The 18,041-nt window shown below is 39.9% G+C and overlaps 1 protein-coding gene across 1 annotated transcript in view; it reads right to left on the reverse strand.

Annotated features, from left to right (window-relative positions):
* Window positions 1-2,186: 2,186 nt before the first annotated feature.
* Window positions 2,187-18,041, reverse strand: part of LOC137248420 (zinc finger protein 729-like) — a 417,415-nt gene continuing 401,560 nt past the window's right edge. Inside the window, exon 24 of the mRNA XM_067779358.1 lies at window positions 2,187-2,581. Coding sequence (XP_067635459.1) covers window positions 2,537-2,581 — 45 coding nt within the window. The 3' untranslated portion in view covers window positions 2,187-2,536. The remainder of the gene's footprint in view (window positions 2,582-18,041) is intronic.

Consider the following 18,041-nt stretch of genomic DNA (forward strand, 5'->3'; position numbering starts at 1 on the left):
CTAAAGCAAATACGCTTCAGGTGACTTTTGCGTCGTTTTGGCACTTGCGTTGCGTCTACATCTGACTTTGAACACACGTGCTTTAATTGCTTCAATCCATAACCAAATAATTAAAAACTTACGTTCTTCTTGAAGTTTCTTGCATTTTAGAAAAAAACCGATTTTCTATCGCCGTTCAACTAAATAAAAAAGCAATTTTGTATTCATGTCTGACCGCGGACATTCTAGCCTTCTTACCAGTTTCGACTTCATCCCGGACAGAACGGACTACTGTATGCCGATAACTGCTCCCTATACAACCTTTAACCCAGTTATTCCAGAGAGAGAAGAGTGGGGAAGAGGAATTATCTGGTATGGGACCGGTTAACTTTTTCACGGATGGGTCGAAGCTGGATGGAAAGGTTGGGGGGGGGGGGGGGGGGGGGTCTTTTGTCAAGAGCTAAATTTAAGCCGCAAGTTTAAGTTGGCTGATCACTGCAGTGTATTTCAAGCGGGAATTGCTGCGATTAAGGATGCGGTGGATGGAATGCTATCCAGTGCTACTACGGTCAGGGAATTTAACATCTACTCTGATAGCCAAGCGGCTATCAAGGCCTTGAGCTCAACTACAGTGCGATCGAGGGCGGTCTGGGAGTGCCTGACCTCGCTTGCGATTGCATCGAATTATTTTACAATTAAGATTATCTGGGTCCCGGGCCATAGTGATATCCCGGGTAACTGTCAAGCGGATCTCTTAGCCCGCATCGGTACAACTGAACCGGGTGAAGATGGCTGTAGGGATTTCGGGATCCCGCTGGCCACCTGTGGATTGCTCCTCCATAGCTGGGCCTCGAAGCAGCTCAGCAAACGTTGGGCGGATACCACGTCTTGCAGGGTAGCAAGATCTTTCTGGCCAAAAGTGGATGGCAGGAGGTCTGCTGAAATAATTGGGTTCACTAAGGCTCACCTATCAATGGTCATTGAGGTTTTGACAGGGCACTGTCCGATGGGTACCCATGCCGTACGTCTCAATATACTGGAAACTCCATCCTGCTGCAGCTGTATGGAGGATGATGAGGTGGAATCACCAAATCACTTTATGCTTGATTGTCCAGCTTTTGCCAGAACTAGGCGAAAGTACTTCGGTCGCGACTCACTTGGATCTCCCGAGGATATATCCAAATTTGAGATTGGTATCATTCGGAGCTTTATCGTTGATACCCAACGATTCTCTAAGTAGCTAGATCTAAGTCACCGTTATTTTGGTGTATGTGGTATCACAACGGACCTTCGTTTTGTCCAAGTGAGCTATCCTTATCAGGGCAGCTACCACCTAACCTACACCTAGAACTTCAAAGTGACATCGACGAAGGTGCGAGTTCGAAATCGCAGTCCTATAGCTTCTGTGCTGACATGTGGTGTGAGGGCTAGGGGGCGTTGTAGTGAATGGTGGTGGTTAGGATTACTACTGTTCGCACATCGTGAATTATAGCCCTTAAAACGGCCGAAAAAACTACCCTTTGCCGCGATCAACAATAGGCCAGCGTCGGTGCTAATCGTTAAAACTGTGCCATGCGCATCTGATAAGGCAGATAACTTTTTTGCTGAGAAACATTTCATCGCAAAAACACAATCGAAGGGATTGCCAAGCCACCAAATAAATTTGATGTTCATTGTTCGCCCGCTTTCAAAAAGGAAGAAAAAATAGACTCCTAAATTTAAATTTTTTCTCCGGCGTAGTCGTTTACTCAGGTAATAGTTTTAAATATTCCGAACACTGGTAGCGAAATATGAGAGAAATGTAATAAATCGAAAAATTTTAAAAGCGCTACGTCTTCAAACTTTTTTTTCAGTACCTCACATTCGATTACAAATACAACAATTCCGGAACAGATCTTGTCTCATTTGTTTATGGAAAAGTATTCAGAGCTGTTTACTTCTGTATTACTTTTCAGCTAACTACGATTCAACTAATTTAAACGAAAAGGTTAGTTACCCTATTTCCATCTGTAATACATAACTGTTATAATGAAAATATTCCCCATCTTCAGTACGTCACATTCAGCTGAAAGCCAACCTCAAGTTGCTTTTATTCTGGTTGCGTGAAATCAGTCCGTCAGACTGCAAGCTGCATGAGTTTACAACCGGTTATTCGCTAACTTTCAGAAGTCAACTATATTTAACTATTGATAATTTATTGCTGCAGGTTATGGGCATGGTTCTGAGCCACACATCATATCATACTTTTATTTAGTTATTTATGTACATAATAACCTAAATTCAAAATTTTGATGTTGATAGCTATGACATAATTCATTACCACTCCGTCATCGCTTTCTCATAGCAAGAGTTCTCAACGTTCATGCAAAAGCATACAAAATTTATAGTAAATCCGTTTTGTGCATCATTGAATGTGTTATTAGAATCGCTGAATTGTTCTTAATTGATCATCAGTGCTGTCAGAATTTACGTGATTTCGAGAAGCTGCATTCCAACCAACTGTCCAAATTACTGTTTTCGATAAATTAGCGCAATAAGTACGAGCTTGGTGTAATCCTTATAATACTCCTTGTTTTCCTGTACTGTGTGGCATAAGGTTTATCTGAAAGGTAACATTATGTATAAGGCTTATAACTCATTTAAAATAAAGCTCACATAGGGAATTTTTAGAAATCATTATTAAGAAAATAACTATCTTATTAGAAGGACTATAGATCAATTAAAATAAGGCCTTATAAAAAGATGCCAATTTTTGTATTACGAGCTGTATGATGTAAGGATGGAACCGTTTAAAAATCAGGCTTACATAATGCGTTTTAATATGATTGAGTACAATAAACTGATTATAAGGTTTATAACGTTCTCGAGATGGTCGGACTAGTACCTCTATGGTGCTTTGTTACCGGGGCGTACCGAATTTGTATCCGGCAAAGGATCATCAAACCTTCGAGGAGTGTCTTTACTTAAGTTTGTAACGGCACAAACTAAACGAAATATATATTTCTATATATCATATGATACGGGTGAAAAGGCAATTCTTTTAGCTATATGAACCCGATAACTTGAGTAAATTTTAAGATATCTTGTTGACATTTTATATATACAGCCCAATTCTAAACGAAAATTCCGTGCGAGTTTTCTCCCTTCTCCCATTCCTCGTATTCTACATAAAAATTCCTTGTGAGTTTTTTCACTTCTCCGTTTTTCTCCTATTCTGAACAATGTTCGAAAAAGCGGAAACCGGTTATGGGAGACAAGTAGGTATTATGAATGTGAGGGAGATTTCTCTGCCATTTCATAGGAGTTTTTTCACTTTTTAAATTAAAGGGAATGCATCAAAATAGTTAAAGGAAATTTGTTATTTTAAGAAAGAACACTTATTTGTACAAATTTGTGCTAAAAGATGTATTTATATTCTACCACAATATTCTCACTGTTAATACAACAACAACTACAACCACAATATTCTTTATTTTAAGTCGAAAAGTATATCATAAGCAACGGTGGAGCTCTTGGTATACAAATTTGATGCAGCCATCCAAAAATTGCGCAAGGATTTTTTAATAAGGCTTAAATAGATTTTGGCATATGATGAAGGACGAATTCAACTCAACTTGGCCGCCAGAAAATTGCTTTGCTGAATGAAAGCAGGCAACTCCGGCAGATTTGTGTTATGCGGCCGTCTTCTACTTATGTTCCGCAGTTGATGTTGCTGTGGCACCAATTCATTACTCATTTCAGTGAATACCACATGAAATGCAATAAATACTGTGCAATGTTTATATATTATTTCTTAATTTCCAACAAATTTGCAACAATAATTAAAATTTTCAATTTTTTAAACAAAATAAGAAATGTGCAACGAAATTTCAATTGACAAAACAGCTGACTTCGAAAATTCGAAATTCCTATTCCCCAGATAATTGTTCTCCCTAGGAGAACAGAATTGGAGGAATTTTTCCGCGGGAATAAAAAAATCCGCGAGAACAAAATTCCGCGAGAATATTTAGAATTGGTCTGATAGATTCCCTGGCACCCATCTCTCATAGCTATTTAAAATGAGCGACATCAGACAAAAGCCACACCCCTCAAAAACGTGATTATTCAGTACATGATGCAGCTACAATAACTAAATTTCATGTGTTGGTCGAAACACTTAGGTACCTATAATGAAAATTTTAAATAACGGGCGTAGCGCCGCTCATTTCTGAAAAAATTAACTTTTAAAATATTGTGGGTCGAAATTCAAAAACGGTTTAAGTTGCCATTACAAAACTTGGTAAACTACTTCATTGTCCTAGGGAACGGATCTAGAAAAATTACCGAAGTAGAAGAGATTTAAAGAGACCATTAAAGGATATAACAGGCTATATATCGGTAAAAAATACTTCTACAGTGCATTTATTCCATGAAAATTAAAGAAATTAACAAACTTGGAAATGGAGGGGATGTTTTCCTCTTTTTTGCACTAGCACTTTCTAATGTTTCGAGAGCCATAAATAGAAGACCAGTCCCATTGTGAATGATAACTAAGTGTGATATCTTCGGCATAGACGTCAAAATTCCAAAGTTATTGGATCACCTGATTTGTAATTGACTACCGCTGTCTCATTCTGTATATCTTTCTATCACCCGCTGAAGATAGGCGCCGCCATATTAAACACCCTGTCAAAACGCTAAAAAGTAGCCATATTCAACATCCTGTCAGGCAGTTGGTAGATAAGATATCACACTTAGTCATCATTCACAATGACCAGTTCCACTGATGACCTGATACGAAACATTCATTCTCTCTCAATTCGTTTTTAGGAATCATAGCGGAATGATACAAGGTGGCAGCATGGTGACATACCTACAAACATAAATAAAAATTCCATGTACTTTGTTTTTGTAAATTCGATGGACAAATGTCAAAATCGTACTGTACCGGAAGTTGATGTATCAAATCAAATAAAAAAAGTTTATAATCAGCTGGTCCATACTGCCACCTTGTATCGTTGCGCCATGCTAGGAATGGGTCTTGAAGTTCATTAGATTGTAAACAAAAGTTCATTCGTTTCCAAGAATGGGTCTTGAACATCAGATGGCTATAGAGTTGCCTAAAATACGCAAAAAAAAACTCCAAGAAATCCGTTCGGTTTCATTATTTTCAAATAAATCAGCAAGTAAGCTGATAAAAACTTATTAAAATTTATAAAAAGGCTTTTATAGAAATATTTTGTGGTAGATAAGTGAAAAAATATGAAATAATATATTTCGATTGCGTTGCTTTGCTTTGTTGCTCTGGCACCGCCATAAGATAACAATGAACAGATAGCCCCTTTTTTCACTTTGATGCGACCAAAACGTTTATGTACATACGTACGTATATCCACATACAATAAAAAACGCAAAAAATTTATAAGAAATTACGAAATTAGATCACTTGGTGAAGTATCTGCGTTGTCGTCCGCAAAAGGCTGTTAATTAAACATGTTGCGTTAACCTATACGTATACCTACAATTTATCTCAGCTGTCAAAAATGGAATGTCGCAATGCTCCACAAAAACGTAGTGTACCTATACAAGTGTGTCAACTAAGCGATAAACGTCAAAACCACAAACAGCCTCGCTCACCTGATGCAAATCTCAGGTCTAGAGTTGCATTTTTGGTACGTAAGAGTACTGCAAGCTGAGTTGTATTTGATAGTTTAATAAAACTTTGTAGTATTTACAGATGAAATAGTTACATATATTTCCGCGAAAATAAGAATACTAGAAGATTTGTAGCCTGCAACAATGCGGAAACATACGGAAAGCAAAATTTATTTAAATTAGAGTGAAAATATAAAGCGCCACACGTGTAACATGGAAAAATTTCACTTCTAAGGCTGTTTACACAAATGCATAACGGCAAAATTATATAAACGCCTTGGTCGCTTCAAAGCAAAGATAACGTACGGCGTTTCATTGTTTTTTCGTATGGCGTTGTCAAAGCGTAGGCACGCAACCAAAGCATTTATGTAAATTTTTCGATACTTCGCCCGACAGATGAATTAACGAATGCAACACAACCAAAACGTCTGCGTAAATCCGCCTTAATTTTTGTAGCTGTGAAAGTCTCCTGCAAATAAAATGGTGCTGTAAGTGTAAACAAATGAAACTCCTATATGACACTACTTTACTTTCTATGTATTTTTCTTGTATTTTCTCTTATATTTTTTGTCTAGGGAGCCAATAAGGTTTCAGTACTGGTTTGTTTTTAGTTTAAAAATTTTGTGCATAAAAACACAACTAAATTCGAAGTGTAAATTGTGTGTGCAAATGAGTTTTCAATAAGTGTACATTTTTCAGTTTTTCATAGTTAAGGAATTTACCTCCAGATTCTTGTGTTACACAAATATAGTGAACTTGGGTACAGAAATTCAAATTAAAAAGTTTTTCACAATAATTTGAAACCCTCTACGTTTTCTCTACTTTCTACACTTAAAGGAGTAACCCTCCGTAATAAATTAAACTTTTAATGAAAAGCAATAACTGTGAACTGAACACTTTTCGCCATGATATAAAATTAAAATGCTGTGGAACAGGAGCCACACTTTTGTGTCTACATAAACCCTGTTTCAATCTTTTACGTCTCTGCACAGAACCCTAATTGACCGTTTTCAACCGAAACAACAATGGCAACCCAGATTTTCCCGTTATGCTCACTTAAGCGAGTGCCTGTCAGAAAGAAGTCAATACTCTTGTACTTGTACACTATGCACAAAATATGGCCTTTAAGCTGCAGACATTGGTGCCTTATCAGTAGCCGTATCGGTAACCTTATAAGAGCTGATTCGATCAACCTTATGAGAATCAATGCAATCGATTATTGGTGCCGCTAAGGTCGTAACCGTATCGTAGCCAACCAATTGGTTTTTGGTTTACCGTCGTAACGATAAACAGCTGATTACGTTAGGGATACGACTACGGCGATACGACATATGGCACCAATGACTCCCGCTTTATGCATCCATTTACATCAATGCGAAGACTAAGAAGCATTGTTTACTATTTAGTTTCCCAGCTTAAATTGAGGTTATGTTGCGAATAGGGTGGGAGGCAGTCGAATGACATATAATGAAGGAATGGTGCTCGGAGTGTTTTCAAAGTTAAAAAAAAAAAATTATAAAAGCTTTAATATAAATAAAAATATTGTTTTAATAACAACAAAACGCCTTATATATTCTATATACATAAATTCGTAAGGATTATCTCACTTTAAAATTTGAGTTAAATAATCTAAAGTTTTTTTTTGAAACTGAGTCGAGAACTGTGCGTTGGAATGTGCGAATTTTCACCGATCAGCTGTTAGTTGCGCTACTTGGTAAAATTTACAATGATTGTGGATAAGACAAGTGTGATAACTTCTGCATTGACGTCAAAATTTAACTCTTCGTCAGACACATGTTTCGATGGTCACATTCGATACACATGAGTCTGGCTGGACCCATTGTACAGGTCTACAAGTAGGATATGTAGCAGCACGCACATACACAGCCACGCTCACCTGATAAAATGCTTGTTCTTGTTCGTTTTTTTTTGTGGATGCTATTTGGCACTGTTGTACTTCTTAGGACCAAACAAAGTTTAGTAGCTGCTATCGAAAACTGCTTAAAATTTTTTTTCTTATATTACAAAGAAATATACTTATTTACTTTCAAACGAGCACTTAATTACATCTCTCTTTAATAACCATATATTTTGGACAATTTTAATTAACAAATTGTGATACTTTTTTACGGGGACGATTGCTAAAACACGACCAAAACCGTCGGGGGAGGTATTAATAGACGCGTTTTTGCCTCGCTTCCAATAATTCGAATACTTTTTCTCTTCAGACTATTGACAACAGGACAAAACGCGTCTATTCATTTTTCTTTCCGCTTTTTTGGACGGGTTAATGCAGTCGACCTCGGTTTCAAACTGTTTTTCGCGGAGAACTTTTGAACGGGTAGAAAAACTTAACTCCCGTGTTTGTATTCTTAATACTGAAATAACTACGCGTCCTCAGATACCCCAATTGAAGACTTTTTTATAACTTTCTGAAGGACCCACATGGGTGCACTTAAAATTTCCTACTAAATTCGTTAAAAGAAATTTACCATCACAGCAACCCATATCTGATATTCCGATCCCTTTTTTGCTTCCCTGTGTCGCTTTCGACGAAGCAACCCCGGTAATTTTGACACTTCGTTCAGTGTCAAAACTCATGTTCCACGCAGGTTCCACTGGGTTCCACGCTAGTTTGACACTGACCGAAGTGTCAAACTGCCGTGTGTTAGAAAGGGAAAGAAATTGTTTCCCTCTCATATATATCATACTTGTAAACCTGTACAATGGCTGGACCCACATACAAATTGTATGCATTTACGTTGAAATATAGGAGTTATATGCAACATTTTTTTTTTTAACTTTTTAATTGTATGTTATTTAAATATTTATTAAATTACTTATTTTTATATTGAAAAATAAGTAAAGAAAAATTAAATTATATTCCATTCTCTAAATACATTGGGAAATATTGACAAATAATGACCAAAACACTTTATTATTCTTGCGGAATACAACTGAAGCAAACGTAGTCGATTTTTGAATGTTGCTGACAAACCGGCTCTGCACATTTCGAGCAAAAGAATCGGGTCTTTCTCCGGATCTTTTCATCTGATTCTGCACACAGTCGACAATATTTCTTTGTAGCTAATGTATCTGCGCCGCTTTTTGTTGGATTTACAAGGGGTTTCTAAAAAAGGAAGAAAAAATTAGAAACCAAAGGAATTGCAGTAAAATTATAAAAAGTTTTACAAATTTAGAAATATTCACGTTTATTTGTTTTCCTAAGAAGGCCTCTATAGCTGTCCGCGTGCTAAATTGTTTGGAGATATGAACGTTGTTCATTCTTTTTTCAACGTTTGATAGAACCAACGAACTAGCAAAAGTCCATAGGAAGTTGCGTCGAGCGTAATTTTTTTGGGTATTTTCAACTTCTTTGAAAATGCAGTAAGATGCCAGTCCCATAACATCCAGCATATTACAAAAAAAGGCAAATGTCCACCGTTTTGTTGAACGTTTCGTAGTAAAATGCGTTACCATCTGGTCCATACAATCGACACCAACTTTATTTTTATTATAAAACAATATTGCTTCAGGTTTTTTTGCTTCACCAAAACACTCTTTTGTGTAATGTACGGTGGAAATCAAATTGACTACCTTGTTCTTTTTCGACACATAACTGCAAATTGATACCAAATTGTCGTGAAATCCGAAACAAGATGAAATAATGGGACGAGCAGGACTTTTTTTAATTCGCTGGGAATACATCCCTTATTGGCCCGAATAGTGCCAACGAAAGCCATACCAATTTTGGCGAGACACTTTGCACCTTCCAAGGTTGTAAAGAAATTATCTGCAACTGTGCGCCCGGTGTTAGTATACGGTTTAGCGAGCTGTGACAGTATATTTTCACCTTGATTTACTTCTCTTTCCTCGCCTTCATTTCGTCCCGTATACAATTTTCCTTGTAATGGGTATTTAGTTTTGGAATCACATGCCCACCAAACTTTGATGCCATATTTCGCTGGCTTTGAAGGTATGTATTGGGTGAATTTGGTTTTTCCTCGATATGGAAATAACTGCTCATCAACTACAATTGTGTCATGAGGTTCGTAGTTATTTGCCAGATTTTGGTTTAGAAAATTCCAAATATCACGAATTGGTGCCGATTTGTCCAACTTTTGACGATGTTCACGAGTACGACTGTCCTCAAACCGAATATGACGAATACGCAACGAAGCGATGGTAAGACATGGCATCTCTAAAGATTGGTAGGTTATCCGTACGCCACAAAACATCTGCTTTTTTCATATTATTGTGTGTAACACCAGCTGCAAAAAGAATGCCCAAGAAGGCATCCAATTCAGCTTCAGTCACATCTTTCCAAGTTTTTTGTTGCTTGTCAGGGTTGGCCTTATTCCACTTCTCAGTTGTGTCTTTGGCGTAACGATTTGTTCTTTTATAATAATAAAATAAATATTTTGAGTGAAAAATTTTTTTGATTGTAATAATCGGGGATTGCCCATATTGCTTTTTTAAATGTATGAAAACTTTTATTTGACGCAATTTTTTAATTTTATAATTTATTTAATAATTTGGGAAAAATTTAAACAACGTGACATCAGGACGGACAAGGCGACAGCTGTTTCGATTATACCTTGTAAATCTCTTCAAATCCTTTTCTCCCGGGAGTGGGAGTCGAACTCGCACTCCTACGATAGTTGAAATGGTTATAAACGCATTCAGCTACGTCATGCCTTAGTTGTTGTAAAGTTTTTCCCAATTGCCTTCTTTTTGCATATTTTAATCTTTTACACATTGCCATACTTCGTATGCAAGTATGTGTTAAAGCTATGCCTGGTACGGCGGTTTTCAAAGAAACTTTGGTTTTGTTGCTGTTTTTGTTCTATTTATAGAACTCCAACGAATTAACCAATTTTGTCTGTTTGTATGATTTTAATAATCGGGGATTGCCCATATTGCTTTTTTAAATGTATGAAAACATTTATTTGAAGCAATTTTTTAATTTTATAATTTATTTAATAACTTGGGAAAAATTTAAACAACGTGACATCAGGACGGACAAGGCGCTTCCCAAGGCAGTCGGTTCTATGTACCGGAGCGACTCGGGATTTTTCCCGACCAAGGACTGTCATTTCAGTGTGACCCCATTTAATTTGTTTCGTCCCTCCCACAAATTGTCATCCTCCCAGCAGCTCCTTGCAGCAGGACTGCTACATATTCTCTTACTCCGGGAAGGTATCGAACCTAATCCGGGTCCGTCTCCTGACCCCGGTCCTGAGAAATGGTTTTGCTGCATTTGCCAGAAAAGAATCTTTTTAGGACGGTCATACTCTGTTCAGTGTGTCTCGTGCAAGGGATGGTTGCATCGGACAGGTTGTTCTGGGCTTGATCCCAAAACCCGACGTCCACGTAACTTTTATAAATCTTTTGTGGCTCCTTGCTGCTCACGCCCAAGGGCGTCCCGTAGTCTACGCCTAAGCGTATCCCCACTACCTTCCAGCAGCTTCGCTGCTCAGCAAGCCACAACAAGTACCCGCTGCTGCTCGCGCCCTACGGCGCCAACAACTCAAACAGCTGATACCACTCATAACTACTACCTTCGTAGTAGAGCTGGTAGCAATGCTGAGCATCAGCCCCTGCCCCCGTCTTCTTCTCTCCCCCCTCTTTTCTGGCAGCAATCGTGCAGGTCAGGGAAACAGACTCTTAGTCCCTGCCTCCGTTTGCACCGTCTGCCAGCACAGAATATATAGGTTTGCGACATCCGCTCAATGCAGCTCCTGCCTTGGGTGGTGCCACTTTCCTAGATGTTCTGGTCTCCGCGACGGCAACCCCTCGACGGGTTTCATCGCGCCATGTTGCCAGGTCGCAAACCCAAATCATCCGGGTACCCCAATGCTTGCCCAATGGCGCCCAGTCCCAAGGCCACAACAGAAATTGCGTCCTGGCCTTCCACAACCTAGGCGTAGTCACCCGTCACTTACCCCTAGAGCGGCGGCGTCACCCCTCATGCACTTCAGAATTCTGCAGTTCAACTGTAATGGACTAACTGGGAAGATTACGGAGATATTCGATTTCATGAAGCGGCACAACATCCGCATTGCTGCGATTCAAGAGACTAAACTCACAGCAAGATCTGCATTGCAGACCTGCTCTGGTTATAATGTCCACAGGAAAGACCGCGAGAGCGGAAATGGATGCGGCCTCGCGTTTATTATACACCACTCTGTGCAATATCATATATTTGATCCTGGCATCGACCGCAGGGACAATGTCTTAGAACGTCAGGGCCTATCTGTCCGGTCAGGCGATGCAAATCTAGAAATTATCAACATCTACATCCCTCCTGTCACCTGTTGCCCCAGTGGATACCGCCCTAATATCGAGGCCTTACTCACTGGCAACAATCGCATTATCTTAGGCGATTTCAATGCCCATCACGACCTATGGCATTCAAACTTGCGGGCGGACAGTAGGGGTGAGATGTTGGCGGATCAAATAGACGAAACGACGTTCTGCACAATAAACGGAGACGCCCCCACACGTATGGTAGGAAGCTGTCATAGCTCGCCAGATATCTCAATCGCGAGCGCAGAACTCGTAAACTGCGTCAACTGGCAGCCGATGGTAACATTGGCATCCGACCACCTGCCCATACTTATTTCGTTCGAGCGTACCGCCGACTTCATCGTCACCGAAAAACGCACTTTCATAAACTTCACAAAAGGAAAGTGGGAAGAATATAAATCTGCAACAGACAGCAGCTTTGCTGCCCTCCCTATCCCGACTGATGCCCGCCAAGGGGAGCGTGCCTTCCGTAAGGTCATTGAATCCGCATCGGCACATTTCATTCCCGCCGGGAGAATTCCCGAAATCCGGCCCCACTTCCCGGCGGAGGCCGCGAGCTTAGCGAGGGAACGCGACCTTATAAGACAGCTTGATCCAGGCGACCCCCAAATAAGGGATATAAACCAACGCATCAGATTGCTTGTGGACGAACACAAGCGGGCGAAATGGAAAGAGCACCTAAGAGGTTGTAACCTCTCTACCGGTGTAGGTAAACTTTGGTCCACCGTAAAGTCCCTATCGAATCCGACTAAGCACAAAGACAAAGTTTCCATCGCCTTTGGCGATAAGGTGCTGTCGGATGCGAAAAAATGCGCGAGCGCTTTCTGCCGACAATATATAATGCATCCTACGGTCGACAAAGATAGACGGAGAGCCAATAGACACGCACATAAACACAAACTCAGCGAGTCACCAATTACCATCACCGCTAGAGAGGTTGAGGACGCCATTGGTCGCGCTAAACCATCCAAAGCAGTGGGCCCAGACGGCATAGCCATGCCGATGCTTAAAAACCTAGGGAAAGAGGGTTTCAAATATTTAGCGCATGTCTTCAACCTGTCTCTTTCCACCTTTGTCATACCCGAGAAATGGAAAATGGCCAAGGTGGCCCCGCTACTAAAGCCTGGGAAACCAGCTAACGTAGGTGAGTCATATCGTCCGATATCTCTCCTATCGCCAGTGGCAAAGACGCTTGAAGCCATTTTGCTCCCTTATTTCCAAGCACATTTGCAGCTAGCCCCTCATCAGCATGGCTTCAGAAAACTCCACAGCACTACCTCCGCGCTAAATGTCATTAGCACCCAGATAAATTGCGGTTTGAATCAATATCCCCACCATAGAACAGTACTCGTAGCGTTAGACCTATCAAAAGCTTTTGATACGGTCAACCATGGCTCGTTACTGCAAGACCTGGAAGGGTCTACCCTTCCCCCATGTCTTAAAAGGTGGACCGCAAATTATCTGGGTGGTCGGCAGGCATCGGTGCAATTCAAAAACGAAACATCAAAACAAAGGAGAATTAAACAAGGGGTGCCACAGGGTGGTGTCCTATCCCCGCTTTTGTTTAATTTCTACATATCTAAGCTACCTTCACCACCGGAAGGAGTCACAATCGTTTCCTACGCCGATGACTGCACAATAATGGCCACAGGCCCAGGCCCAGAGATCGATCAGCTATGCAATAAAATAAACGGCTATCTCCCTGATCTCTCCAGTTTTTTCGCCTCGCGAAACCTGGCATTGTCACCGACTAAATCTTCCGCGACCTTATTTACAACATGGACGCCCCAAATGTCGACCATATTGAACATCCACGTCGATGGCACTACGCTACCGACTGTCCTACACCCCAAAATATTGGGCGTGACGTTCGATCAGGATCTACATTTTGGTGCGCACGCAACCGCAATTGTTCCAAGAATTCAGAGCCGTAATAATATCCTCAAATCCCTTGCTGGCAGTACCTGGGGAAAAGATAAAGAAACGCTCTTGACCACATACAAAGCAATTAGCCAGGCGATTACGTGCTACGCGTCACCCATATGGTCGCCAAGCCTAAAAACCACCCACTGGAAGAAACTACAGGCCTGCCAAAATACTGCTCTCAGAATCGCCACGGGCTGTCTTCTTATGTCCCCAGAACACCATCTGCATAATGAGGCGAGAATACTCCCCATCAGGGAGAGAAATGAGATGCTGACCAAACAGTTTCTGTTGAATACCCAGAAACCTGGGCATCCCAACAGACATCTGATTGACGAACCAGCACCGCCTAGGGGCCTAAGGAGTCATCTCCGTAAGCATTTTGAGGAAATACGGCACCTGAGAACTCAGCCGTATGAAGCGAAAAAACACAAGCAGGTCCTTGGTGAACTCCATAGACAGGCGTCGGACCTTTATGTCGGGAATTGCCCGGTGAATCCAGTACTTGAAGAAAAATATACAGAACTCGCAGAAGAGGAACGCATACTCCCCAGGGAAACGCGTGTCACTCTTGCTCAACTTCGTTCTGGATACTGTAACAGGTTAAACTCTTACCTATCCAGAATCAACCCCGACATACAAAATGTATGCCCTGCTTGCAATGTGTCCCCACATGACACCAACCATCTCTTTAATTGTAATGTGGAACCAACGCCTCTAACACCCCTTTCCTTATGGTCCACCCCTGTTGAAACGGCAAGTTTCCTTGGACTCCCGTTAGAGGATATTGATGACAATTTGTGATCGGTCGCGGCTATTAGGTGGGGCGAGCATTGCTACAACAACAACAACAACAGGACGAACAAGGCGACAGCTGTTTCGATTATACCTTGTAAATCTCTTCAAAGCCTTTTCTCCCGGGAGTGGGAGTCGAACTCGCACTCCTACGATAGTTGAAATGGTTATAAAAATTTTTTTAATAGCTCGATCGCAATGGAATTATTTTCTTTTGGTCCTGCACGAAATCGCATGATATTGTGTGCTCGAAAACGAACTGCGCTTGGTGCATTTTTGCTCCATCTTGTGCCATCTTTACCATACAAAAAGTCATTGGAATTATGTCCTTCCATTGTTTTTTCGAACTCATCATCACCATCATCATCAGCGTCATCATCATCATCAAAGGATAATTCATTTGGTTGGATTATTGGGTCGTTCTCAATGTCTGAAGCTTCATTGCCAGGAATAAAATCCAAATCCTCGATGTCATTGTAATCATCTAGTAGGTTTATCGGTTGAAGGTTATCTTCAAGTTCTTCAGCAGCCCGTTCACGTTCCAAATCGTTAGCTAAAGCATCTGCTATACGTTCATAAAATTCACTGTCAAAGTTTCTTCTATGCGGTCGATTGTTATAAATAAAATCAATTTCGTCACTCATATTTTTTTTTATCAAAATAGCACACCAAAAAATAACGCGTAGTAAAAAATTATATTTTAGTACTCACTTCCTGAACATTCAACTTTTATTTATCAACTGCCATCAAAGCAAGATTCAAAAATATGAGCTAAAAAGAAAATCAACTTTTTTCGACCGACCAAATTCAAAAATATGAACTAAAAAGAATATCAACTCTTGCCATGACAAAAAGCAAAGGTTGCCTTGACATTCAAAAATTTGAAAAAATGCATTATGCGCGGTTGCATGCAAAATATTACATAGAAATGTGTGTGGGTCCAGCCAGACCTATGTGTTACGCATGTGATGTATTAATGAACATATCTATATAACTAGATATATATATCAGATATCAAGATGATTTTTTTTTACAAGTCGACGTATGATTAAATTTTAGGAAGCTACCTAAAATTTCAAACATCTAGCTTAACCCAAAGTTGTCTTTTTTGGAGATTAAAAATAGAAAAGTCTGGCTGGACTCATGTGTAAGACGAAGGGTTAAAAATATAATGGATCACCTGATTTGTAATTGACTATCGCATTTCTTTCTATCACCTGATGAAGATAGCCCTATGCGCTGCCATATTGAACACCTTGTCAAAACGCCAAAAAGTAGCCTCATATTGAACATCCTGTCAGGCATTTGACGGATAAGATATCACACTTGTTTTATCCAGAATGAACTTCGGTACACATATATTCCTCATAACTAGTGATAGAACTTTCGAAAAAAGTATCGATACCGGTACTCATTTAAAATACTCGGATCAAAGTATCGACTCTAGTGCTCATACTCAGTAAAAGGTATAGAGTATACTCGATCCAAGTGAGTACTTCGGAATTTTTACCATTTTTTCTAAAACGAGATCGTAGGTTTCCAATTTAGGAGAAAACAAGTAAGGAAGTTTAAGGTTGGACAAAACCGAACATTATATACCCAGTTGTCTGTTACATATATTTTAAGAATACGTTTAAAGAGAAACGTCACGAACGAAATGATTTAAAAGAAACATACATATTCAAATATCGTGTTCCGTAAGAGGCTATACAATATTTGCTATATTTAAAAATTACTTATGTATGTACTGTAGAATGCTTTATTTTTATTAATATAAGTTTTAACCGAAATTATTGAAAAGAAAATATTATAGGTATGTATCTTGATGATGTAACATTGAAAAATTATTTGAAAATTTTTGAAAATTAAAATATTGATAAAACATATTAAAATTACAAAGTTTAAAGTAACTTAAACGCAAAGTTAAATAAAAATAATAATTGAGTAACTATAATTTAAGAACCCTACATGTACTTGCCAAATTTCAATAAAGTTGGTCGATTTCTTGATCGACTTACGGCAATTAAAAAAAAAATTTATTTTAGTTAAAATAAGTTTTTCTAAACGGGGTCGCCCTCGGTGGTGGTTTCGCAAGCACTCCGAGTGTATTTCTGCCATGAAAAGCTTCTCGGTAAAAGTTCATCTGAATTGCAGATGCCGTTCGGAGTCGGCATAAAATATGAACGTCTCGTCCACCCAATTCGTAAGGAAAATTAAAATAGCACGTTGCTAATTCGAAGAGGTCGGCCTTAATCTCCCCTGACGTAAAACGACTCAAGTATTTTTTTATAGCACTAAACGTTTTGTGGGGGAATAACTAAATAGAAGGGGATCAGAACGATTTTCATTTTTTTAAACTTTCGTTCTTCGCAGTACCATATCTCTACTGTTAGTGTTATTACGTATCATGTATATATTGCAAATTTTGTTAAGATTAAAACTGTAAGCACCTTTTTTTAAGTAGTCGGGGTCTTTATCAACAGCATAATATCCAAGTTGAGATTCCTAGTGTGAAGGTTTCTAGTGTTGGCTTATCTCGCAAGGTCACGTTCTCTTGCTAGGTTTGCAGCATCGGCCGGGAAGTGTGGTTTGATTTCAGGTTTTCCTCCGGTCGGAATGAATAGTGTCGAAGCTGAACTAATGGCTTAAGAAGCACATGTGATATACATAGGCTGTTGTAGCAGTGCTTCGCCCCATCCAATAGGCCTGACCAATCACAAATTGTCATCAATGGCCTCGAACGGAAGTCCGAGGAAAATTGCTGTTTCAACAGGGGTGGACCATTATGAGAGAGGTGTTAGAGGCGTTGGTTCAACATTAAAATTGAAGAGATGGTTGGTGTCATGTGGGGACACATTGCAAGCGGGGCATACATTTTGTATGTCGGTATGTATGTAAGAGTTTAACCTGTTACAGTATGCGTAACGAAGTTGAGCCAGAGTCACTCGCGTTTTCCTGGGGAGTATGCGTTCCTCTTCCGCAAGTTTTGGGTACTGTTCCCTGAGTGGTGGTGTTGCTGTGCTGTTTTCTAAAGCCATGCTGATGAGAGGCTAGTGGCAAATTTGCCTTGAAATGGGGCAGTAAAATGGCTTCAAGCGTCTTAGCTACTGGCGATAGGAGAGATATCGGGCGATATGACTCTCCTATGTTAGCTGGTTTCCCAGGCTTTAGCAGCGGGACCACCTTGGCCATTTTCCATTTTTCGGAATGACAAAAGTGGATAGAGACAGGTTGAAGACATGTGCTAAATATTTAAAACCCTCATTTCCTAGGCTTTTAAGCATCGGCATGTCTATGCCGTCAGGGCCTACCGCCTTAGATGGTTTAGCTTGACCGATGGCATCCTCAACCTCTTTGGCGGTGATGGTAATTGGGGACGCGCTGAATTTATGTTTGTGCGC

The sequence above is a fragment of the Eurosta solidaginis genome, chromosome 4 (assembly GCF_040869045.1).
Source record: "Eurosta solidaginis isolate ZX-2024a chromosome 4, ASM4086904v1, whole genome shotgun sequence".
Classification (NCBI taxonomy): domain Eukaryota; kingdom Metazoa; phylum Arthropoda; class Insecta; order Diptera; family Tephritidae; genus Eurosta; species Eurosta solidaginis.